Source organism: Eptesicus fuscus, chromosome 12 (assembly GCF_027574615.1).
Source record: "Eptesicus fuscus isolate TK198812 chromosome 12, DD_ASM_mEF_20220401, whole genome shotgun sequence".
Taxonomy (NCBI): domain Eukaryota; kingdom Metazoa; phylum Chordata; class Mammalia; order Chiroptera; family Vespertilionidae; genus Eptesicus; species Eptesicus fuscus.
Genome location: NC_072484.1, coordinates 31,610,863 through 31,637,972, shown reverse-complemented (window position 1 = coordinate 31,637,972; position 27,110 = coordinate 31,610,863). Strand labels below are relative to the sequence as shown.

Sequence of the window (27,110 nt, the reverse complement as noted above, 5' to 3'; positions counted from 1 at the left end):
CCTGTTATCCCCTGAGGGGTCCCAGATTGGAGGGTGCAGGCTGGGCTGAGGGACATCCCTCCCTCTACCCCGTGCACAAATTTTGTGTACCAGGCCACTAGTAAAAGTAATAATAGAAAATATTAAACCCTGTTTGAATTTTCAGTATAAGAGTACTCAGCTAAGCTAAGAAGAACATGAATGCACAAAGAATATGAAACCACATGGAAAGTTCAGCCTACAAAAAGAATACCATAGGCTGATGTTACATAAAAAGAAAAAGGATAAAGGGTTCCTAGGGAAAAAATATGGGAGGCATCTGTACTAGGTGGTCTCATCCAAAGCAGCAGGATAGGGAGACCCTGACCGCTCCACCCAATCTGTGTACCAGCCCCAACCTCTTTCAACAGCTCTTGCTCACAAGCTACTGATCTCAGCCCACGCTGCAGACTTTCCTAAAACCTCTCAAAGGTCCACAAACCCTAATTAAGCAGCCACTGGCCTCGGTATGCTCTGTCCCTCTTGCTAAGCAGGCTCTGGCACTAGTGACAGCCGGCATCAGTTTGCAGCATCTCTTAGGTACCTCCAAGTCCAGCATACCCAGCTACCAACCACAGATCACTTTATAGCTACTACCAGGTAAACCTGGACTGAGGACAGGCAGTGGCAGACTTCAGCCTGCGCCAGAGCTCCTCCCAAGAGGCCCCAGAACCAATACACCCAATGGCCAGCTTCAGACCATCTAAGAGCACCACCCAATTAGCTCCACAAATGACACACCCAAAGAGTGGACTTGGCAGGCACCAGAGCCACACTAAACTGAATCCTGCTCTGTGGGGTCAGCCCCTGCACAATAGCTCATCTGCTATACTCACGGTCAGTCCTCACAGTCAGTCAGCCTGAGGATCAATCCCACCCAGTGACGTGCTAACAGTAGTCAAGGGCCAACTACAACAGAGGGACACACTCAACTGACAAAAGGGACACCACTGGAGCACCTGGCTCAGGTGACCAGGGAGTCTGAACCTTGGGCCCCATGGGGCACTCCAATAGAAGGCCACTCACTCTCCAAGACTGGGAGATGTAGCAAATCTTCCTAATACACAGAAACAAACAGAGAGAGGCAGCCAAAATGAAGAAACAAAGAAACAGCCTATCTAATAAAGAGGGAATATGCAAATTGACCATCACACCATTAAAAGATGGCGGTGCCCACAGCAGAGGCGGGGTTTCCGTAACACAAGATGGCTGCGCCCACAGCAGAGGCAGGGTTTCCGTAACACAAGATGGCTGCGCGCACAGCAGAGGCAGGGTTTCCGTAACACAAGATGGCTGCACCCACAGCAGAGGCCAAGTTCCCGTAACGAGCCTTAAGGAGCAATCAGCAGGGACTTGAGGCTGCATGGCATTAGTTCTTCCCATCATCCCTGCTGGCTGGGGCAGGGGACCTAAGTCCGTGCCCCCCGCCAAGTGGGGCTTGACAGGGGACCCCAGGTCATGCCCCCCACGCCGGTGCCGGGCCAGGGGACCTCAGGCCACGCCCCCTGTCCCGGCGCCAGGCTGGGGGACCTGAGGGTGCGCTGGGGGACTTGAGGCTGTGCCCCCTGCCCAGTGCAGGGCCGGGGGACCTGAGACTGTGCCCCCTGCCCGGTGGGGCTTGATGGGAGACCTGAGGCTGCACCCTCCACCTTGCAGGGCTTGACGGGGGTCCTGAGGCTGCACCCCCCCACCTGGTGGGGCTTGACGGGGGTGGGGCCGGCTGGGTCTGGGTCTCGCGCAATTTTGAGGCGCTGCAGGTGGGCGGGGACTTGACTCTGGGTCCCATGGTGCGCCCCAGACTCTGACAGGAGGAAGATTTTTTTTTTTTTAAATATATTTTATTGATTTTTTACAGAGAGGAAGAGAGAGGGATAGAGAGTTAGAAACATCGATGAGAGAGAATCATCGATCAGCTGCCTCTTGCACACCCCCTACTGGGGATGTGCCTGCAACCAAGGTATATGCCCTTGACCGGAATCGAACCTGGGACCTTTGAGTCCGCAGCTCTATCCACTGAGCCAAACCGGTTTTGGCAGGAGGAAGATTTTCATATACATTTTACTAATTTTCTTTTGTCTCTGACACTTCTATTATAGAGAAAGGGCAAACAGCAATATTAAAATATTTCCTCTAATTAATCCCCTTTTAATGTGCACAAATTTCGTGCACCGGGCCACTAGTATCCTACCTAATAAGAGTAATATGCAAATTGACCCTAACTCTGCTACACTCACAAGCCATGCCCACAAGCCAATCAGGAGCAAATATGCAAATAAACCCAACCAAGATGGCTATAGCCACAGAGAGCAGGAGGAAGGCTTGGGTTGCTCCAGCAACAGGTTTCCCTGCCCTTGCAGGCCTAAGCCTCCACTCAAGGCTACAAAGTTTCAATTATAAAAGTTAAACAAATCCAAACAGAAATGGCGGCAGCTACAGAGCTGGAAAGAGCAGGAGGCAAGGGTTGCCCCCTGGCAATGGAGGAAGCAAAGCTTCTGCAGCCCTGGCTGGCCTAGGCCTCCACTACAGGCTACAAAGTTTCAATTATAAATTCCAACAGAAATGGCTGCCGGCCACAGAGTGAGCAGGAGGCTTGGCTCCACTCCAGGCTACAAAGTTTCAATTGTAGAAGATACATAAATCCCAGATACCAGGGCCTCTGCTTGGGTCACCAGGGGGCATGGCCGGCCTGCAAACCAACACAGGCCCTTCACCCAGGCTGCCCCACACCCCAAGTGAACCCCCACCCTGATCCGGCATACCCTTCAGCCCCCACCCATGCACCAGGCCTCTATCCTATCTAATAAAAGAGTAATATGCAGATTGACCATCACTCCCACACACAATATGGCTGCCCTCATGTGGTCAAAGATCCTGCCCCCATGTGGACACAAGATGGCCGGCACAAGATGACCAGCAGGGGAGGGCAGTTGGGAGGGACCAGGCCTGCAAGGGAGGGCAGTTGGGAGGGACCAGGCCTGCAAGGGAGGGCAGTTAGGGGTGACCAGGCCTGCAGAGGAGGGCAGTTAGGGGTGACCAGGCCTGCAGGGAAGGGCAGTTGGGGGGGACCCAGGCCTGCAGGGGAGAGCAGTTGGGGGGGGACCAGCCCTGCAGGGGAGGGCAGTTAGGGTTGACCAGGCCTGAAGGGGAGGGCAGTTAGGGGCAAACACTCTGGCAGGGGAGCAGTAAGGCATCAATCAGACTGGCAGGGGAGTGGTTAGGGGGTGATCAGGCTGGCAGGCAGAAGCGATTAGGGGCAATCAGGAAGGCAGGCAGGCAAGCAGTTGGGAGCCAGCAGTCCTGGATTGTGAGAGGGATGTCCGACTGCCCATTTAGGCCCGATCCCACCAGGATCAGGCCTAAACGGGCAGTTGGACATCCCTCGAGGGGTCCCAGATTGGAGAGGGTGCAGGCTGGCCTAAGAGAGAACCCCCACCCCTGCCATGCATGAATTTCGTGCACCGGGCCTCTAGTCCTAAATAAAAGAACAGGACAAAACTCCAGGAAAAAAAAAAAAAACTAAATAAAATGAAGGCAAACAATCTACCAGATACAGAGTTCAAAACACTGGTTATAATGATGCTCAATAACTAAGGGAAATAATAGATGAACTCTGTGAGAACTTCATAAAGAGATAAAAACCATAAAAAAAGAACCAGTCAAAAGTGAAGAATTAAATGGAATCAATAGAAGACTAAATGAAGCAGAGAATCAAATCAGCGATTTGGAAAACAAGTAGAAAACACCCAATCAGAAGAGAAAAAAAATTTTTTTAACCTTTTGCACTCGGATGTCAAGTGTGACTCGACACGGTTAGCATTAGAATAAAGGAATCGAGAAAAGCAAGTGAGTGCAAAGGGTTGAGTTCAACCTTAACAACATTCATACTATAGAGGTACCAGAAGGAGAAAGGAGAGAACAAAGAATTGAGAACCTATTTGGAAAAATGACAAAAAACTTCCCTATACTGGTGAAGGAAATAGACATGCAAGTCCAAAAAGTACAAAGAGTCCCAAACAAGGTCAACCCAAAGAGGTTTACACCAAGACAGATCATAATTAAAAGGCCAAAGATTAACCCTTTGCACTCGCTTGCTTTTTTCTCGATTCCTTTATTCTAATGCTAACCGTGTCGAGTCACACTCGACATCCGAGTGCAAAAGGTTAAAGACAGAGAATCTTAAAAGTAGCAAGAAAGCCTTAGCAGGTATGGCTCAGTGGATAGAGCATTGGCCTGCAGATGGAAGGGTCTCAGGTTCGATTCTAGTCAAGGGCATGTACCTTGGTTGCAGACTCAACCCCAACCAATTGATGTGTCTCTCTCACATTGATGTTTCTCTCTCTGTCTTTCCCTTTTCCTTCCACTCTCTCTAAAAATCAATATCCTCAGGTGAAGATTAACAACAACAACAAAAACACACTAACTGAGCTACCGCTGGCCAGGTAGCTCACTTAGAGCATTGTCCCAATACACCAAGTTTGCAGGTTCAATCTCTGGTCAGGGCACATACAAGAAGCAACCAATGAATGTATAAGTAACTGGAACAACAAACTGGTATCTCTCTCTCTCTCTTTCTCTCTCTCATTCTTAATTTAAAAAAATTAAGAATAAATAAAAAGCAATCAATAAAAATTTTAAAAAGTAGCAAGAGAAAAGCAGTTAGTTATGTATAGTGAGCTCTCATAAGATTGTCAGCTGATTTCTCAACAGAAACTTTCCATGCTAGAAAGGATTGGCATGAAATATTCAAAGTGATGAAAAGCAAGGACCTATAACCAAGATTACTCTACTGCACAGGCTATCATTTAGAAATGAAGAAATAAACAGCTTCCCAGAGAAGAAAAAGCTAAAGTTGTTCATCACCACCAAACCAGTATTATAAGAAACTAGAGGCCCGATGCACGAAATCATGCAAGAGTAGGCCTTCGCAGCCCCGGCTGCCCCTCACAGTCCCGGCTTCATCTGGAAGGTCATCCAGAAGGTGACCCGAACGGTCATTCCACTGTTTGGCCGTTTGGTTGATTTGCATATCACGCTTTTATTATTATAGATGTTAAAGGAACTTCTTTAAGAGGGAGAAAAAAGAGACCAAAAGTATGAAAATAAAGTAGCAATAACTATATACCCATCATTTATCAATAACTATATACTTATGTCATTTGGAACATTTAATCCATTTACATTTACTTTAATGTAAATGGATTAAATGCTCTAATCAAATAACATGGTGGCTGAATAGAGAAGAAAACAAGATCCATACATATGCTGCCAACAAAAACCCACATTAGAGCAAAAGACACAGAGCCCAACTGGTGTGGCTCAGTTGGTTGGTTGAGCATCATCCCATGCACCAGGAAGTTGCTGGTTTGATTCCCAGGAAGGGCACATGCCCAGAGTTTCAAGCTTGATCCCCAGGTAGGGGGCATGCAGGAGGTAGCTGATTGTTGTTTCTCTCTCATCAATGTCTCTCTCTCTCTCCCCCCCCTTCTCTCTGAAATCAATAAAAATGTATTTTTTAAAAAGATACACAGGGGGGGTTGGAGGGGGTCAGTGGGGGGGGGGGAAAGGGGACATATGTAATACTTTCAAGAATAAAGAATTATTAACAAAAGAAATTTTGAAAAAAGACACACAGAGACAAAGTAAAGGGATGGAAAAAGGTATTTCATGCAGATGGAAATAAAAAAAAAGCTGGGGGTAGCAATATTTATATCAGACAAAATAGACTTTAAAACAAAGGCTATAAACAAGCGACCACGAAGGGCATTTCATATATAATAGCCAAAATATGGAAGCAACCTAAATGTCCATAAACAGACGATTGGATAAAGAAAATATGGGACATATATACAATGGAATATTACTTGGCCATAAAAAAAGAATGTGAAAGCTTACCATTTACAAGAACATGGATCATGCTGTAGAGGTAATTATGCTTAGTGAAATAAGTCAGACAGAGAAATACAAATAGCATACAATTTCACTTATGTGTGGAATCCAAAAAACAAAACAAAATTAAATGAACAATAAAAATAAACTCATAGAGAACAAACTGATGTTTACCAGGGAGCTAGGGGAAAAGGTGAAGGGATTATAAAGTACAAATTGGTAGTTACAAAATAGTACAGGGATGTAAAGTACAGCACAAGGAATATCCTATATAATAAAGAGCTAATATGCAAATTGACCATCACTCCAACACACAAGATGGCCACCCCCATGTGGTCAAAGATGGCTGCCACAAGATAGCCAGCAGGGGAGGGTAGTTGTGGGCGATCAGGCCAGCAGGGGAGGGCAGTTGGGGACGATCAGGCCTGCAGGGGAGGGCAGTTAGGGGTGACTGTGCCGGAAGGGGAGGGCAGTTGAGGGGGACCAGGCCTGCAGGAGAGAGCAGTTAGGGGTGACCTGGGCTGCAGGGGAGGACAGTTGGGGGCAACCAGGCCTACAGGGGAGTACAGTTAGGAGCGACCAGGCTGGCAAGGGAGGGAAGTTAGGGGTGACCGGGCAAGCAGGGGAGGGCAGTTGGGGACGACCAGGCCTGTAGGGGAGGGCAGCTGGGGGAGACCAGGTCGGCAGGGAAGGGCAGTTGGGGGTGACCAGACTGGCGGGGGTGCAGTTTGGCGTTGATCAGGCTGGCAGGGGAGTAGTTAGGGGTGATCAGGCTGGCAGGCAGAAGTGGTTAGGGGCAATCAGGCAGGCAGGCAGGCGAGCGGTTGGGAGCCAGTAGTCCTGGATTGTGATAGGGATATCTGACTGCCCATTTAGGGGATTGGGCCTAAACAGGCAGTCGGACATCCCTCAAGGGGTCCCAGATTGGAGAGGGTGCAGGCTAGGCTGAGGGAACCCCACACCCCTCCGTGCACGAATTTCGTGTACCGGGTCACTAGTAGTCAATAATATTGTAATAATTATGTATGGTGCCAGGTGAGTACTAGACTTATCAGGGAAATTACTTCATAAGTTATATAAATGTCTAACTATGCCTTATACCTGAACTAATATTAAATGTCAACTACAATTAAAAAATTAAAAAAATAAATGTCACTGTAGAGTTCTTTTTAAAAAGTTGATCTTCAACATAAAAACCTAAATTAAATTTATTTTTATAAAACATGCAAATAAGCCCGGCTGGCATGGCTCAGTGGTTGAACATCAACCTATGAACCAGGAGGTCACGGTTTGATTTGCGGTCAGGGCACATGCCTGGGTTGCAGGCTCGATCCCCAGTGTGGGGCGTGCTGGAGGCAGCCAATTAATGATTCTCATCATTGATGTTTCTATCTCTCTCTCCCTCTCCCATCCTCTCGGAAATCAATAAAAATATATTTTAAACACACACACACACACACACACACACACACACACACACACACACACACAAATAAAAAAAAGAATAAAAGTAACAGGATAGGGAAATGGGGATTGGACTATGGGCACATGTTTTCATTAAAACCAAGTTGGATATATACAAATACTGAATCATCATGTTGTACACCTGAAACTAATATATTGTTATATGCCAATTATCTATAATAATAAAAGCATAATATGCAAATCAACTGAAAGACTGAACAGCAGAACAACCGTCTGGATGACTTTCCGGATGACCACGCTATGACACACACTAGCGCCAGGCCAGCCAAGGCGGGCACGATGCGATTGGTCAGGGGGGCCCTGCCATCGCCCCACGATCACCCCATAAAGGGAGGCCCAGGCCACCCTCTGCAGGGCGATCGATGTGGGGGCTCTGCGATCGATAGCAACAAAGAGGGAGGCCCAGGCCACCGGCTGGCGGGGCAATCAATTGGGGGTCGGGGAGGTGTTGGGCACGGGGAGCTCTGTGATCACCCCACAGAGGGAGGCCCAGGCCACTGACCAGTGACGCTATGGCGGGTGTGCGGGGCTGGCCAGCTATCGCCCCACAGAGGGAGACCCAGGCCAGCCAAGTGATTGCACTGCATGTCTGTCGCCTGCAGAGGGAGGCAACCGGTGGCGGGGGAGGGGAGGAGCAGTGCTGCACAGATGGCAAAGTGGCAGCGGTGGAGGCGGGGCCAGCTGCCAGCAGCCGGGGGAAGGAAAGCCCTGATAGGCCCTGATCACTGGCCAGGCCTAGGGACCCCACCCAAGGGGTCCAGGATTGCGAGAGGGCGCAGGCCGGTCTGAGGGACTCCCCCCACCCCCACCGTGTATGAATTTTGTGCACCAGGCCTCTAGTACCTCAATAAAAATAAATAAAATAAACATTAAAAACCAAGATGGCAGGTCATTGGCTACACAAGAATCACAAGAAGCCCTCCAGGGAGCAAAGATATAAGCAGGAAAGAAAGCTTTCTTTAACCGACAAAATCCAAGCCAAAGCATGGTTTCAGAAGAGTGAAGCAATGGGTTTAGCAATGCTTTTCAACCTTTTTTATCTCATGGCACACATAAACTACTAAAATTCTGCTAAACACATTACTAAAATATTTTATATTTTTTGCTGACCTGACCAAAGAAAAAGGTATAATTTTGACTTATTCACACCAGATGGCTTTTTTTTGTATCATCTGTTGTTATTTTAAAATTTGACATGCTAAGGAAAAAGAGATCAGTGGCCCTGACTAAATAGTTATTGCATGTTAAAAAAAAATCCTCCTCCACCCCATCGACACTGCCTCCCCCCTCCCCCCGCCATGGGCCCTGACTAAATAGTTATTGCATGTTAAAAAAAAAAGCCTCCTCCCCCCCATGGACATGGGCTTTATTTGTGGACTACTGGAGGAAGAGAGGGAGGAGCTAGGATTGGTGGATATATAGGGGAAGGGGCTTTTCAACTTGCTTTTTTAAAATTAGTTGCCTGGAGGTTAGGATGAGTGAGAACAGCTGTAGAAGTGAGAGAAGAGGAAGAGGGAAGGTCATAGAATGGACACTTTCCTTAGGGAAGGAAGCCTGAACCCGGATATGGAGACTGGAGGTGGGGAGAGAAGGCACCCTTCATATACCGAGACTCAACCAAGGTCACTGCTTAATGCCAGCTTCCCTAACGCCCCTGCCCTCTCCCAGCTCCGGGCCCAGATGCCTGCCCTGCTAGCTCCCTCAACTTCTTATGGAGAGGAGGGGGATGAAGATATGGGGAATGGTGGCACCCCTTTCTGCCTCTGGGTCCCTTGCCTAAGAGAATTGCTCATTCAGCCTGCCCTGAAGTTCTAGCCAAAGTCAGGAGGTCAGGAAGACAAGGTGCGAGCAGAGGAACAACTGTGCCCTTCACCACCTCTCCTGACACTCTATTCCTCCTTGGCCCTTCACATGAGGTTGCAATGCTTGGCTCGATTCTTGTGTATCTCGCCTTTGTTCCTGTTCCCACAGTCTGGCCTTTCTGCCAGCTGAGCAGATTGCTGCAGTCGCAGGTGTGAGTCCTTACAGCACAGCTACCTATGGTCACTGCCAAATGAGGCCACTCTGGTCACATGGAAGACATCCCTGACATTGTGCTTAGAGGACGGGAAGAGCACTCAATGTAGGACACGGTCCCCACCTGCTTGGCAAGCACAGTGCCCTGCTCATGTGCAACAGATAAGCCACTGTTTGGACAGCTTTCCTCAGTGTGGCCAGGTCAGTCCACATGTCCAGCTTATAGCCAACCAGCACAACCTTGGCACTGGGGCAAAATTCCTGAGTCTCCCTGTCACTTCTTGAGGATACTATTCAGTGTTTCTTGTTGGCTGCTGAAGCAGATGAGCACTGCGTCTGAATTAGGAGAGGCCACAGGCCAGACGATATCACAGTAAGAGGAACCTGAAGTATCCCACAAGTTGAGCTCAATGCGCACTTGTCTACCTCAAAGCTCACAGTGTAGTTCTCAAACATGATGGGGACATAACTCCCAGGGTAGGTGTTCTTGGCAAACACCTGAAGGAGTGCTGTCTTGCCACACTCCCCAAATCCCCCAACATGATGGTGCAGCAGTGGGTCTGCCCCAACATGATCCAGAGCCGTACCTGGCACAGCTCTACCTCCCAGGCCTCACTGCAGACACCGGCATCTCCACATCTCTAGGACCATGCTAAGCTTCCACCCAGGCTATTGCGCCCCCTCTGTTGCATCCCCAACCCCTTAAAATTTCTTGGGACACACTGGTTTGCCATGGCAACTGATTTTCTGTTAGCAATTCTCCTCTCTTCATGGACCTAAATGTGGAGTTGCCAAAAGAGAAATAGATCATAAACATGAGGTTTGTTGCCCAACTGCCTTCATTGTGAAAATGGAGACAATGGTTATTCTTCTCATTCTTCCTGGAATGGGGAGGCAATTTTAGGAATAAACTCTTTAAACATGCAGAGAATGGCCTCCCATCTAGTCCAAGGAACTCAATACATATATATGCAAGATATCACTATTTATAAATCTAATCAAAGAAGATGTTAAAAGTTCTTGTTAGTCTGGCCAACGTGGCTCAGTGGTTGAACATCGACCTATGAAGCAGGAGATCACGGTTTGATTCCTGATCAGGGCACATGCTCGAGTTGCAGGCTCGATCTCTAGTGGGGGGTGTGCAGGAGGCAGCCAATCAATGATTCTCTCTCATCACTGATGTTTCTCTCTCTCTTTCCCTCTCTCTTCCTCTCTGAAATCAGTAAAAATTTGAAAAAGAAAAGAAAAAAGTTCTTGTTAATGCCCCCTTTCAAACCAACCTGCTCTTTAAAGCCAGACTCATGGCTCTAGCAATCTCTATGAAGTCTCTTCTGTGGCTCTGAAAGGGGGAAGAAACTTCTCTCATTTACCACTTCTAGGCCAAGAGAAATTACTTTTGGCTCAGGGTTTCAGTGGGGGTCTGAGTGTGATAGAGTAAATTAATTTTAGGAATAAAAAAGAATAAAGAATGACTCAGCAGAATGGGAATTGATATTAGGTCACACTGTGTGCTGGGATGGAAACTCCCTGGAACTGGCAAGCATCAACACAAGAAAGTAAGTGCAACTGGGACAGAAACCTCCATGTAACAAGACAGACGGAGAGAGCTTCTCACCAGGAGGGAACCGCCGTAAGGACCGCCTGACATCCAGCAGCACTTGTTGGTAGTCCTTGCTCATCTGTCGTAGGTTTTTTCCTATTGGAAAAAAAGGAACATGTCATTGTAGGAATGTCTGGGAAGCCAGATCAGGAACAAAATATTGTGGTATTATACCAAAGGCCAGGAGGACATACTCCTGCATTTTCCTGAAAAGAACATGACCCAAAATACAATTGGAGAGAAATCCTAGTTTAGTTGCAAACATGCAGTCTTGATGACCTAAGAGGAAGCATCGCATTGTCCAAGAGGTAATCGAGTTAGGTGGAAAAGCTGCAGAGAAGTCGGGAGGCCAGGGGCCTCCTGTGTTGTCACTGGGCCCTGAAGTTTAAAGTCCACATCTATAAAATGGCAATATTCCCTTCCATAATGTACCTTTCAGGTTACTGTAAGGATCAAATAGGACAGAGGCTTCCTGTGGTATCACTGGGGAACTGCTCTGAATTTCAAAGTCCACATCTATAAAAATGGCATTGTTTCCTTCTATAATATACCTCTCAGGTTATCTTTCAAATAAGATCATAAATGTGGAAACCATAGACCACTAAAAAAAACTCTAACATATGTAAAGTCTAGGAAGCACTGAGCTGTTCAGAAAGGAGTATTAAAATAAACTCATATAAAGGAGAACCTAACTTGTCTTGACCCAGAAATTCTAAAGCTAACACACTGCAAATAGGACATTGTATTTCTGTTCAGGTGATAAGCCCAATACAGTGTGAATGTAAGGAGGCAGTCTCTAGCTGTTATATATACGTATATAACAAGTGTACATTTCCCTCAACCCAAACTGAGTGTTGTGTAACAAGTCTACATTTCCTTCACAAACCGAAATCAAAAGGTAGCAGAGGAGCCTGGGCAAAACTTCCCCACACAAACTTCATCTTACAAAGATAGGGGAAATCTGGAATCTGATAGAAGAATACCATCTCAGGATTCAGAGTGTGAACATGGTAATGCCTTTTCCTCCCAACAAAAGGCTTACTGCTCCAAGGCAGCCAGTTTTAAAGATTAAACAAGTGGCAACTTAACACCTACTTGCTGCACTATGACACTGTGAACTTTTACTGGCAGAGGCTGTTTTAATTGTCTCCAGTATCTGGCACACAACAGGAGCACAACCAATATCTTCCAAATGAGTGAAAGAATCCCCAAGAGCCAGACTTTTGCCATACATAGCAATAAAGCAATAAATGTTTGTTGAGTGAATGACAAAATGGGTTCATTGTTCTGTAGTACTTCTATCTGTATTCTACACTATATTCCAAGGAACTCCTTTTACCACACAGGCCTTGCAGATTAGTTAAAGTTATAGCTTTTCACAGAACTACAGAATTTTAGAATCCAAAATGAGCATAGTATTTCCCAATAAAAATTCTTTTGTGTTTTTTTTTTTTAAATGTATTTTCATTGATTTTAGAGAGGAAGGGAGAGGGATAGAGATAGAAACATCAATGGTGAGAGAGAATCACTGAACGGCTGTCTCCTGCACACCCCCTACTGGGGATCGAGTCGGCAACCTGGGCACGTGCCCTTGACTGGAATCGAACCCGGGAGCCTTTACTCCGTAGGCCGATGCTCTATCCACTGAGCCAAACCAGCTAGGGCTTTTGTGTTTGTTTTTTTTAAAAGATATTATTTCTCCCCATAGCCTGTTTCTCAAAATGTAGTCCATCTATATCAGAATTAGATGGAGTTGCTGGATCCCAACCGCTCGGGGGGAAAAAAAAAAGAATTAGGTGGAGTGCTTATTAAAATACAGATTCCTACAACCCATCTCTAAGTGAATATGGACTGGAATATGCATTTAAAAAAAACAACATTATTTTTTATTTTTTGTTGTTATTAATCCTCACCCGAGGAATTTTTCCATTGATTTTTAGGGAGAGTGGGAGAGAAAGGGAAAGACAGAGAGAAACATCAATGTGAGAAAAACACATCAATTGGTTGCCTCCTGCACAAGCCCCGACTAGGGCCCAGGCCAGGGAGGAGCCTGTAACCAAGGTACATGCCTTTGATTGGAATTGAACCCGGGACCCGTTGGTCCACAGGCCAATGCTCTATACACTGAACCAAACCGGCAAGGGATGTTTTAATTGATTTCAGAGAGAGAAAGGAAGAGGGAGAGAGGGAAAGAAACATAAATGAGAGAGAATCATTGATTGCCTGCTTCCTGCACCACCCCTACTGGGGATTGAGCCCAAAACTGGGGCTATGCCCTAACCAGGAATTGAGCCTGATCTCCTGGTTCTTGGCCAGGTTGGAATATACATTTTAAAAAATATACATTTTATTGATTTTTTACAGAGAGGAAGGGAGAGGGACAGAGAGCTAGAAACATCGATGAGAGAGAAACATCTATCAGCTGCCCCCTGCACACCCCCCACTGAGGATGTGCCCGCAACCAATGTACATGCCCTTGACCGGAATCGAACCTGGGACCCTTCAGTCCGCAGACCGACGCTCTATCCACCGAGCCAAACCAGTTTCGGCTGGAATATACATTTTTAATAAACTTCTCTACTTAGCCAATAAAAGCTCATTTCATTTTTTAATAAAATTCTACTTATTAGTTTGGCCTTATTTTCAGAGTTGGACCAATCATATCCTCAAATGCTTTAGATTTACTCATCTACTCTTGGTTTGACATTAGCATAAAAATCAAAGATTCTGAAATTCTTTTTTCCTTGCCTCCTAAATGAGCTCCCCTCACAGTACTCCCCATCTTACCTGATATAGGAGGTGGGTCATCGGTGTTGACATTGAGGAGCTTGGGCCACACTTCTCGTCTCATCTCATCAGTTAGGAGCCCTCCTTCACTAATAGCCATGCGTCTAAGGGCAGCCACATCAGTGGGATCACTGTTCAGAGCCTGGTATATCTTTGCTACTTTCTTTCTCCTTTTGGCATTAAAGCCTGCAAAAACAAACAAACAACACACAGGGGTTGAAGGGGCATTAGGCACATATGCAGCATGTGTACATTTTCTATTTAGGGCTCAATCTCCTTATTTGGTCTGAGGTACAGGTAGGTATATTTAAAGCCAACCTACAGATATTTAATTAGCACATTATGTATAAAACACTAAGGAGATAAGCCATGTAAGTAATCAGCAAGAAATTATAATAAATGCTCAGTAAATTCAGGCATATTTAACTGTTACTGTTAATGTTTTCCTAATAGAATGCCTGTTCTTTCTTAATATATATCTCTTAATATTTTTCCTGTTGTTTATAGAGGAAAAATGTATATACATGCCACCAAAATTCAGTAATACATTTTAAAACAAACCACAAAAGTTCCCAATTACTGATAAAATATCAAAATTACAGAAATATTTTCAAAATCAGAATGTCAAAGGGTATACTTGGGTCTCCAGTGTGGGTGGTAAGAGAAGCATGATACTACACACAAAACAACTGTTTTTTAAAAACCGTATTAATTACTGTGATCAGGAAGTTATATTTTAAGCATCTTACATCCTTATGTGATAGTTTGTTATTTATACTTAGGCATTTTACTGTGTTTAATTGTCTTTTTAGGAAACTGGTTGAGAATTTGTGGTTGATGTTTATCTTATTATAATTATTCTATTTAAAATAATGGAGTAACAGGCTCCTAGAGTTTTCAGGCAGAATGTCTAATTTTAAGAACAGCAAACACAACAAAAGTTAAACAGACACCATAAAAGAGTTGCCACAAAGAAGTGCACTATAACTGCCAAAAAAAAAGAGGAATGTGCAGACACTAAGAGCTCAGAGAATGCTGTGAGTCAGACTAAACTGAGAAAGCATTAGCAAAGAGTATAATTTACAAAGGAAAAGGAGGGCCCTGGCCAGGTAGCTCAGTTGTTTAGAGCGTCATCCTATACACCGAAACGTATAGGTTCGACTTCCGGTTAGGTCACATACCCAGGTTGCGGGTTCTACCTCCAGTCAGGCGCCTGGGGGAGGCAGCGGATTGATGTTTCTCTCTCTCTCCCGTCCTCTCTTTCTAAAACCAATAAAAGCATGTTTTCAGGTGAGGATTTAAAAATATATATAATAAAGTTAACATGTTTTAAAAAACAGGAAAAGGAGGATTTCAAGAGGCTGGGAAGAGAGACAGAGAGGGCTGGGAAGAGAGGCAGAGAGCAGAAAAAAGCTTGGAGATAGGAAACACAAGGCCCTTTCCTTTAATAGCAAACAGATCATTGAAAATACATATGTAGCATATATTAGGTGTAAGGCACTGGAGTAATAGAAGGGGGAAGATAAACACTAGAAAGTAGGTTAGGCTTTAGAGAAGATTAACGGAAGGTAGATTAGGTTCAGAAGAGACACTTTCTAAACAAGCAGTCATCCTCAATAATTTTCTATTCTGAGGCAACAGTCTACAAATTGTTTCCATAACAAAGCTGCACATTATTAACACAAATGAAAGTTGGTACCTAGTGGTCATGGTTACCTACCTATGAGAGCTGTGACATAAAATAACTGCTTTAGAGTCACATGCAATTGGAGGTGCAGACAGGAAAATAACACAGGTCACTTTTCACCTAGGTAAACCTGTACTCCTGTCTAGAATGTTCTTTTCCCTGGTAACCTAGTAAGTAGAGTGATCATCTCTTTCAAGTTTGAGAGATTCCTGGCTCACACCTATAATTCTGGCCTAATTGTTCATAGCAAATCCCTCCTGCTATCTGTACTTTCAAAAATGTCCGAGCTTGGATGCTAAATTAAATGGTTACTCTATCTAGAAATCATAAAAATTAAGTCCCAATTTCCTCTGTCAGCATGGCACCTAACTAGTTAAATGTTTATTTACAAGGTGCTTCATGCTCTTGGCTTGAGTGTATCCATCCATCTGTCCATCTACCCACTTGTCCATTAGTCCATACATTTATCAGCCTATCATTTAATGAACATCTATAGTAAGCACTGTAATAAGGATAAAAAGATTAATTTGACTCCTTCCCAGCACTTGAGAGGCTCACAGTAGGGAGGGTACAATTATTATACATGATATAACAGAATTATGAAACTCCTGAGGAAAGAATGACTACTTCTCATGCAATCAGGAAAGGCTTTGCCAAGAATATATCTGGTATCTTCTTAAAGAAAACTGCACATGGAAGAGTGGTTGAAGGGAGAGCATTCCAGGGAGAGGAGTGTGTGCAAAGACCTTGTTACATGAAAGACATATCATGTCCAGAAAACACAGAGATAATTCTATGAGGCTGAAGTGTTAGTTAAAAGAAGAGGACAGAGACTTGAAGGACTGCAAAAAATGTAGCTTATGGAAGAGTGTGGGCTGATTTATCCTACACTCAGGAAAGACAGGGTCGAGGGGCCATCCAGAAGGCTGTATGTTTTCAAAGAGGGATCACAGATAAGACACAGAGAAGACTTTTTAAAAAATATATATTTTTTAATTAATTTCAGAAAGGAAAAGAGAGGGAGAGAGAAAGAGAAACATCAATGAGAGAAAATCACTGATCAGCTGCCTCCTGCAAGCCCCTCGATGAAGATCGAGCCCACAACCCAGGCATGTGTCCCCGACTGGAATCGAACATGGGACCCTTGATTCTGCAGACCAATACTCTACCCACTGAGCCAAACCAGCTAGGGCGAGAAGACTTTTTATTTAAAATATGAGCAGGAATTGAATTAATTTCCAACAAAGAATATAAAGTACCAGATAGCCTGTAAGTTGTTTTTTTTTTTTTACTTAGTTTCCTTGTATTTTCTACACATTACAAATTAAGAACAATTAAATGGTAATATGAATACTGTTTGAGATAAGCTGACTTTTGAAATCTTGTTAACCTACTTACTAAGAGTGTGGAAAAATTTCCTTCATTTGTTTAGACATATATTCACCCTGCCCCTCTTTCCAAGTAAGCTATTCATTCAGCAATCTGGGGGAAAGGAAAATCCTTGCTTGTATCTTGAAGGAAATAACACTGTTTGCAATCACCTGGATTTCTATTAGGTTTGAGTAAGTAATCTGCCAGAATTTTTACTATTTCTAAACCCAAACCACAGCTCCTGTACTTAGTTCTCTTAACACAGTTCCAATTCTATTTTTAATCCTGCATTACAAAATTTACTACTACCTTCGGTTTTCGGTGCTCTGTGGGAACACAGTAAGTATGTACAGAATAGAAAAGCTAGCTTAGCTATTGTTCCTTTGGAAACACTGGCCTATAATAAATGACATAATTTTGCCCATACTACTGTTAAGAATATGCTTACTGCACAACTCTAAACACAGTCATGTGCTAATTAACAACGAGGATACGTTCTGAGAAATACGTTGTTAGGCAATTTCGTTGTTGTGTGAGCATCACAGAGTGCACTTACACAAACCTAGATTGTATAGCCCACTATGCACCTAGACTACATGGTATTACCTTTGTATATGCAGTCCATCATTGACTGACACTGTTATGCAGCATATGACTGTAGAGATGCAGATTCTTTGGCTTTTTTCTAAAGCTACTGGTACTTCCCAGAGTTGGATGCTGCTCAAATGTGGGGTCTCTTCAGGCCCCAATATCACCTTCCTTAATCCCACAGTTGAATGATTAAGTATTAATGGCAGATAAAGAAGGCACTCCTAAGTGTGTCCCCACCCCACATTTATTACACTTAATATATAAACTTCCATTGTGACATAAAAAGGGAAGAGAAAATAGAAAACTCAAGTAAGCTAGAAATGTATAAATTATAGAATGATAAAGTCAACTGCTAGATTACACAAAGAGGGAAAAAAAGGTTAGCAGAGTCTCAACTGAAACCAATTTACACGCATCCTCTTCATCTCAGAGAAAAATTATAGAACTATTCTTGGGATGCTCAGGAAAATATAAAAATTAATGCCTACTATTTAACTTTAAGATAAATTTTATATATGGATTTTGGGGTGGGACACACACTTCCTGACTCCAGAATGCTAATATTGGGCTTGGGATAAAAGTCCACATTTCATTAGGAAGTAGTATATATGTAATCCCAATTCCCCAAATCCTTTCTTCTCCAATTCCTTTTTGCCCCCCTTATAAGAGAGATGTATTACATATTCCAAAGTTGAGACTTTCCAAATTCCTTTACAGTAAGAGATCTTGGCTATGATAACCATGACAGAATGAAATAATTATCCTACAATTGGCTGCAAAATATAAGACACTGCTATAAATAAATTCTTGATGCCTGAAAAGCAATTCATTCAACACAGAAAAAAAGGATAGAGGTATTACTTGGCCTACTCTCCATTAAAATGATCATTTTAATAAGGGCACTGAAGCAGCAGTTCTTAACAGTTCAGATAAAAGATGAATGAGCCTGTTATTATTTCAAATATTTTCCAACTCTGGCTACAGAACCCAGGTGAAGATTTCTGCCTCCTCAGAGCAACAGGTTATTTCCAAAAACACCTGGCTTGGGAACTGGATATAAAGGGAAAGGAAAAGGACTAAAGATGAACACTAGCTATGGTTCCTCTTAAAGTTTTTCCATATCAGCAAAATACACATTAATGGCTTACATCAGGTAAAAGGTCTACATACTTAATTGGTTTGAGTACAAAATTCCATACTTATTTGGTTTAAGCTTGCACATCAAGAAAGCTTTGAAGTCTTTAAATAGAAGTTAAACTCAAACTAAGCAATGTTAGCCTTAATCAAACAATGAAAGAACCAATCAGAGAGGGAGAGATCCATCCCCTCAGACAGATATTGCCCTACCCCACTCCTTGAACTCTTGATGTTGATATTGAAAATTAACTTAAGCCCTAGCCCGTTTGGCTCTGTGGATAGAGCATCAGCCTGCGGACTGAAAGGTCCCAGGTTCGATTCCAGTCAAGGGCACATGCCTGATCCCCAGTAGGGGGCTTGATCCCGAGTAGGGGGCATGCAGGAGGCCAGCTGATCAATGATTCTCATCATTGATGTTTTTCTCCCTCTCCCTTCCTCTCTGAAATTAATTAAAAACAAACAAAGAAAATTAACTTAAAATTTTATGCTTGAACTTCATATCTGTACTGGAGAAAGACAGTGGGAGAAGAAAACCTTACCTTTTTCTGAGTAAGGTTCCTATTAAAAACTAAATAAAACATAGTAGCCTTTGTTTTTGGAGGTCCTATTTAGTTTCAACGAACAGTACCAGAGTTAGCAGAGATTCGTTACTGAAACATAAAAACAAGTGTGCATTAAGAAAGACTGCTTTACCTCAACAATGCAGAAAAATATTTTAGAGCGTAAACCATGACCTCTACAAAGGAGAGCTTCCAGTGTTAATAACTGTCCAATTCTCCAATATGATTAAAACCACAACGAGAACAAACAGGAAAAAAACCACAAAACAAAACAAAATAAAAATACTCTGATTTCTAAGTTCCTCCCATTCATCCAGAGAAATAAAATGAAGGAAACTGGGAGGTAGAGTCTCAAAACAATTGCACTACAACAGGTCACAAGACCTGTACCACTTGGGGCCTGGGCTATTATGCCATGAAGACAGATGTCATACACCACCAAAGGGTTACAAGGCCAAAGGGCCCAGGGAAGTAATATGATGAGTGAGTTCCACTTCCATCCAGGACTAGAGCAGGAGAAAAGGGGGATAACAGAAAATGAGCCCAGAGAAACAAGATGTGGATACCAGGTGCTTCATCATAATATGTGGGTTGAATATGTCAACTGGTTCTATTATGGACACCACCCATTAGAGGATGAAAAAGTGGGAAAGCTAATTATCTTCCCCAGAGGAAAAAGGGATTATTTTCCTTGGTACAGAATAAACATGAATACTTTTTAGCAGTCATATCTTAATATGTAAAACGTATTTGAAAACAATGCACAATGAAATCATGATTTCATAGAAATAATTGCTTAGGATGAAACAGTATAAAAATAGAAAATAGCTTTTTACACAATTAAATAACATTAACACAGATGGGACAGGATTGAGACATAAAGTAGATTAGTGTCTACCAGGAACCGTGGAGATTGGGGCATGGGGAGTGATGGATGGGCTTTCTTTTTGGAATATTAATGTTCTGGAATTAAACAGTGGTGATGATTGCACAACCCTGTGAGAGTACTAAGAACCACTGAACGGTGCACTTTAAAAGGATTGGATGTTATGGCAATTAAAAGAAATATGTGTTCACTCACACCACGGAAGTCAAGACGGCGACAGATGAAGTCTGGAAACCTGCCTTACAACTAGGGAGGAGGCAGGAGTCTGTGGACGTGGCCGACAGTTTCGGGCCGGGTGAGGCTCAGCCCCAGTTCTCAGACCCAATTCTCCCTTTCAGACGCGACGGGGCCGAGTCCCCGCCGTCCTTCCCACTGGGGATTCGGTTCTGCCACCATGGCTCCTCTGGTCTCCGCATCCGTGGACCCCCTAGACTAGGCTCTCTTTCCCTTCGGCCTTTTCCTCTCCCGCCGTCCCGACCCACCCGGCCCTCGGCCCACGGCCCTGGGCGCACCCAGGTGGCCCGTCCAGCGCCGCTGGCGCCGGGACCCGCTCCGCCGACAGCTGTCCCCGTCTCCTAGGGTCGCTCCTGTCCCTCGGGCCGTCCTCACAGGCCACCCCTCGACGCCCCGGCCGGCTTCCGTACCTGCCGTCTCCGCGTCGTCGTCCCAGTGACTGGAGGTGGGGACGTCGCCCTGCGCACTTGGGGAGGCCATGTCCCGGGGGCCCGGGCCCGGGCCCGAGCCCCGGCTGGTGGCGGAGCTGAGAGGAAACGCGCCCGCACCTCCCGGCAGGCCCGGCTTGGTTGCCCGCTGCGCGCAGGCGCCTAGGCATCTGCGCACGGGCCCCGCCCCCGTACCGGCACGTGACCGTGCGCTACGCGAGAACGAGCGCCGGTCTCCGGGCAGGCGCACAGGCGCACAGGCGCCCTAAACGGAGAGAACGCGCAGGGAGCGCGCCCGAGAGAGTTCCACCAGAAGTATAGAGCGTGGCGCTCTTGAGCAAGTGCGTTTCGGACCAGATTTTGTCATTTATTTTGCTTTTCTTATTTGTAAAGTGATACTGATAATAATGAGAGTACTGAACTCAGAGTTATTGGGAAAGTGCTTAGAATACTAACTACCAAGCATATAGTAACTGCTTCACAATTAAAAGCTCGTGTTTGTGCTTACAAGGATTTCACCTCTTGTCTCACCTACCCACATACTCCTGTCATCATACTTGGCGACTTCAGGCTTTTATCAGAACCATTTTATGTGGTTCCGCAGTCTGTTCACTGCACAACGCCAGGAGGCGCCTTTCACACAGACGATTATGTGACCAGTGTCCCCCTTTGAGTTGTACAAAACTGACCACTCATTTAAGATGAACATGTCTTATCAGATCTTTGACCACTTTCTCATCTCCGATTGACCACGCATTCCCTCGGTCACACACTGATTGTTGAGGCCAGAAACTGCCCCCCACACCTCAAGTTCCCTAGATTCTGGTTGCTGGATGACCCCTACCAAAACAGCTCTTTATTCTCTCCAGACATCTAGCCCACTGGGTTTGATACTGGCCTCCCTTGCTTTCATGCTCATCCTGTTCAATTCAAACTCCATGGTCTATCTGCCATTACAAGTCATTTTCAAAAGGTCCTCTGCATAGGTTTCATGAGCAGAAACGATTACTTTGAGGTTAATTTGATTTTTAAAACGAATATTTAATTTATTAACATTAGAAATCCCCACATCGAGTTTTCTTAATTTCAACGAACAAATTTTACAATTCCATTCATAAATCTAGTCAATTCTAACAATCACATAATTGGTCCCATGAATAAACTTTAAATTCCTTTTGAAGATTTGAAATTGCATTTATAAATTTAATAATTCACTTTTCTAAGTATCACAATTTTCTAACAAAGCCTCTTGAATTTTTATGTAATTCTTGTGACTGAAATAAACTTACACTGACTGGCCAGATTATGATCTCTGAATGCATAATAATCTGGCCACTCTGTGTGTGTGTGTGTGTGTGTGTGTGTGTGTGTGTGTATATATATATATATATATATATATATATATATATATATATTAGAGGCCTGGTGCATGAATTTGTGCATGGGTGGGGTCTGGCCAGCCTGGCCACAGGGAAGGTCATGGGTGATTGGCTGGCTTGCCTGCTGGTTGAACTCCTGGTCTAGGGGACAATTTGCATATTAGCCTTTTATTATATAGGATATACACTGAGTGGCCAGATTATTATGCGTCAGAGATCATAATAATCTGGCCACTCAGTGTATATGTTAAGTCATGAGTTCTTTTAAATGCGTCAATACAAATTTAATAAGACTTCGACTTAAAATCACAAGTCAAATCTATTATTCAAATACATGTTTGTAATCAGTACAAGAATCTGTTAGAATTTCCAAAATTATCTTAAATATTATAAGAATTTAAAGCATCACATTTTTGCATAGATTGCTTGATGCAAAAATATTAGTACTGAGAGTTTAAAACATGTCTAGTCGTGATTCTAAATTGTAGTTGAGCCAAAACCGGTTTGGCTCAGTGGATAGAGCGTCGGCCTGCGGACTGAAAGGTCCCAGGTTCGATTCCGGTCAAGGGCATGTACCTTGGTTGTGGGCACATCCCCGGTAGGGGGTGTGCAGGAGGCAGCTGGTCGATGTTTCTCTCTCATCGATGTTTCTATAGCTCTCTCTCTCTCTCCCTTCCTCTCTGTAAAGTCAATAAAATATATTTTAAAAATATATAAATTGTAGTTGAGGTTAAAAGATGCTTATTGTCCTAAAGAATTGTCGTTCCAATTTGGGAGTAATATACTCAAGCAATCTGGGGTATTTATTTCCTTGTTACTGTGCTGGCTGGTGGACTCTTGCCTATAGTAATGATGGGACAAGGACCTGCTCTCCTCCCCATTATCACAATTTTAGGGCTAAACAGTATGTTGTTATTGTGAGGCTTGGGCTAGCTCTCATTCTCTGTAAAACAAGAAAGTGACTGGCTCTCAGGGAAAAGAGAGAGGGTCAAGCAACTGCCAGGTGCTTAGTGAGATGGAGATAACCCATTCTCGTCCCAGGCTGATACCCAAGTTGTGTGCAGCACGTTGTCTAATTGCAGTTCATTACCATGGAACTCTATGTCAGTCATTTTGCCTCATAATTCCTAATGCGCCCTCTCTTTGAAAGGAGATCTAGGTGGCAAATGAGAATTGTTTAAAATAATGAATTACCATTTATTTAAAATGTATTTTTTTTAAATATTTTATTTTTTTTTACAGAGAGGAAGGGAGAGGGATAGAGAGTTAGAAACATCGATTATGCACATCCCTTACTGGGGATGTGCCCGCAACCAAAGTACATGCCCTTGACCGGAATCGAACCCGGGACCTTTCAGTCCGCAGGCTGACGCTCTATCCACTGAGCCAAACCGGTTTTGGCAATTTATTTAAAATGTATTTTTTTAAAAATGATTTCAGAGAGGAAGATAAACACCAATGATGAGAATCATGGTTGGTTGCCTCCCGGACGCCACCTACTGGGGATTGAGCCCGCAAACTGGAGCATGTGCCCTGCTGGGAATAGAACAGTGACCTTCTGGTTCATGAGTCAATGCTCAAATACTGAGCGACACTGGCTGAGTGAGATGGGAATTTTTAAAAAAGCCTTCCTGGGTCAACAGAGATGAGCCTACTCAAGCATTGTAACAGTCATGTCCATTGCCCTGTTACACGAGCTTGGAGCCTGTAGGTAAGCCCGAGCCTGCTGGGCTGGTCTACCATGGGGCCAAGGACACCAGGAAGCACATGTATCTTGGAAGATCCCAAATCACAAACATGTAGATTACTGAACCCATTTGTTTGCTCAACAAATATTCCTGGACCTTAACCAGTCCAGGCCAGTGTGTTCAGAGATCATAGGACCCAACATAATGAAGCTTTCTTCTCTACCTTCCTGGACAGCTCAGGTTGTTAGGGAGATGGACTCTTCAAATATAAGAGGGGAAAAGTTCTAGAAAGGGGGAAAGAAGCTTAGAGGTTGTAGAAGCCCAAACCACATAGAGGGGTGATGAAGGAACATTTCTAAGTTTTTATAGAGGGGTGGGTAACAGTCAGTCAGTTGGTGTAGGGAAGAGCATTTTAGCTGAGAAAATAGCACAGGCACTATCATGAAGCTAAGAGAAAGCAAATCAGTCTAGAAACTGTGCTTTAGTGTTCTTATAGCACAGTATAAAAGAGAAAGTGGACTTTGACACTAGTGAGGGCAGAGATGTGTGCTAGAACAGGTCAGGCAGGAACTCTCGAGGGTTTGGACTGGATGAAATCAGCAGGGTAGAATTAAATATTTTTAGCAGTGAACGTGGTCTTTGATGTCACCTACTTTAATCTTCATTTCCAATATAAGAATCACCTTTACTTACCCCTACAACTGTTTATGGAACACCAAACCCATGCTAGGCTGTAACATATCCTCTTCCCCTTGAGTGTGGGCAGCACTTTTGAATATGATGGGATTTTACTCTTGTGATTAGGTGATAAGGCAAAGATGAAGAGATTCTGCAGATAAAACCAGGATCCCTAAAAAGGGAGTTTGACCTGGGTAGACCTAATCAAATGATTCATTTAAAAGAAGTTGGGGGCCTTCTCTGAAGGAGAAATTCAAAGCAGCGATTCTCCTGTTGCTTTTTAAATGAACTCCCATGTTGTGGAGAAGGCCAAACAGGGTATAGCAGGCAGCTTCTAGGAGTGGAGGGCCTCAGTCCTATACCAAAAGAAACTAAATGTGGCCAATAGTAAGCTTGGCAGAGGGCCTGGAGTCTCAGGTGAGATCACAGCCTTGCCTGACTTGATTTTAGCCTGGTGAGACCTGAGTAAAGGACCTAACACACACTTGGATACCTGCACTGCAAAAACTAACATAATTAAATTTGTGGTATTTTGTTACACAGCAAGCGACTGAAAAATCTCACCCCAAAAAAGGTCAGGTTCCCTGACCAGTTTGGCTCAGTGGATAGAGCATCGGCCTGCAGACTGAAAGGTCCCAGGTTCTATTCCGGTCAAGGGCATGTACCTTGATTGCGGGCACATCCCCAGTAGTTGGTGTGCAGGAGGCAGCTGATAGATGTTTCTCTCTCATCGATGTTTCTCTCTATCCCTCTCCCTTTCTCTCTGTAAAAAGTCAATAAAATATATTTTTAAAAAAAAAGCTCAGGCAAAGATTTATTGGCTCACATAACTGAAGTTCTTGCCCTTCTGCATCCCCTATCTCTACCTCTCAGCTGCCCACCTCTTCATGTTGACTGAATTACAACCGCACGTAGGCCTTCAGGGTCTTAACACGACCCTGACAACCTGGTCTCACCATACTTTCTACGCCAGACTGTGAATACCTTAAATTCTTTGTCTCAGCGTTTCCAAGAGGAGTGTTTGTCTTACTGTCACCTGCCTAGACTGCACCGGTCACTGCAGTCACCATGTGCCCACTGGTGAGGGCTGAATCTTAGGCTCTACCATTGAGCCAGGGATGAAGCCTTGTCCAAAACCCTGAAGCTGAGTGGGGAATAGGTGAAAGATTTTAATGATTGCCCTAGGATTTATAACACACATCTTTAATTAATTGGTTTCAGTTTGCCTTCAAATAATAGCCTGCTTCATGTAGAGTAAGTCTAAAGACCTTACAACAGTAGATTCCCATTTCCTTCCTCCTATTCTTCATGTTATCATACTTCTATTTTCTTCTAAAATCCCTTCTTTTCCCCATCTCTTCCCATTGCTTGCCCCGCCCCACACTTGCAGACAACCACTTAACTATGTTTTGTGGCTATAGTTTGCATTTTCTAGAATTTTAAATGGATGGAATCATACAGAATGTAGTCTTTTTGGTATGGCTTTCAGTCAACAAAATTATTTTAAGACTAATCCATGTTGCTGCATGTATCAAGTTTATTTTTTTATTGCTCAACATTTCATCGTATGATTTTACAATTCGTTTATCCATATGTTATAAACACACAATTCATTGCTAATATTTTTGCTTTAGACCAGGGGTTAGCAAAGGATGGTCCATTCACAAACCAAAACCAGTCCACTACTTGACATTCTATGGCCTTTAACAATTTTAAATGGAGAGAAAAAAAAAAATCAAAAGATTAGTGGCACGTAAAATATGAAATTTAAATCTCAGTCCAAAAATAGTTTTATTGAAACATCCATGCTCATTTGCCTATTGCCTAAGACTGCTTTTATTTATGCTACAACAGTAGAGTGGTTGCAGTAGAAATCATGACCTGCAAAACCTAAAATACTTATCTGCTCCTTTACAGAAAGTTTGCCGACTTCATACTTTAGACTTCAATAAAGGTAATTAATAAAAATATTTCATTTATTCCACTCCCAGTATTCTTTTTTTAATCCTCACCTGAGGACATTTTCCCATGGATTTTTAGGGAGAGTGAAAAGAGAGGGAAAGACAGGAACATCAATGTAGAGAGAAACACATCATTGGTTGCCTCCTGCATGAGCCCTGATCAGGGCCTGGACCTGGGTGAAGCCTGAAACCAAGGTACATGCCCTTGACTGGAATCGAACCCAGGACCCTTTGGTCTGCAGGCCAATGCTCTATCCACTGAGCCAAACTGGCTAGGGCCCACTTTCAGTATTCTTAATTTTGTTGTATAGATCTAAATTTGTCAGGTATCATATTCCTTATGCCTGGAAAATTTCCTTTAGTATTTCTTATACGTCTTCTGGCAATGTATTTCCTCTGTTTTTATCTGAGAAAGGTATTTTTCCTTTTTTGAAAGTTATTTGTACTGGGCATAGGATTCTGGGTTGAGTTTTTTTTCTTTCAGCACTAAAGCCATTCCATTGTCTTCTAGCTTGAATGGTGTCTGGTAATTCTTAAGTATCCTCTGTATGTACCACTTTATTCCCTGGGTTAAGATTTTCTGTTTAAGCATTTTGAACATGATATGCCTTGTGTGTATAAATTTATTCTGCTTGGTGTTGAGTGTCTTGGATCTATGATGTGGTGTCTGTCAATTTTGGAAAATTCCCAACATTTATTCCTCCAAATATCTCTCTGC

The 27,110-nt window shown here is 43.7% G+C and overlaps 1 protein-coding gene and 1 pseudogene across 1 annotated transcript in view; both read right to left on the bottom strand.

Moving 5' to 3' along the window:
- Positions 1 to 20,848, bottom strand: part of TBC1D20 (TBC1 domain family member 20) — a 30,417-nt gene extending 9,569 nt beyond the window's left edge. The window contains exons 1-3 of the mRNA XM_008140983.3: positions 20,669 to 20,848; positions 13,793 to 13,978; positions 11,021 to 11,101 (exon numbers count right to left, since the gene is read on the bottom strand). Of these exons, the coding sequence (XP_008139205.2) occupies positions 11,021 to 11,101; positions 13,793 to 13,978; positions 20,669 to 20,738 (337 nt within the window). The 5' untranslated portion in view covers positions 20,739 to 20,848. The remainder of the gene's footprint in view (positions 1 to 11,020; positions 11,102 to 13,792; positions 13,979 to 20,668) is intronic.
- Positions 9,297 to 9,977, bottom strand: LOC103285595 (rho-related GTP-binding protein RhoN-like; annotated as a pseudogene).
- Positions 20,849 to 27,110: the final 6,262 nt, after the last annotated feature.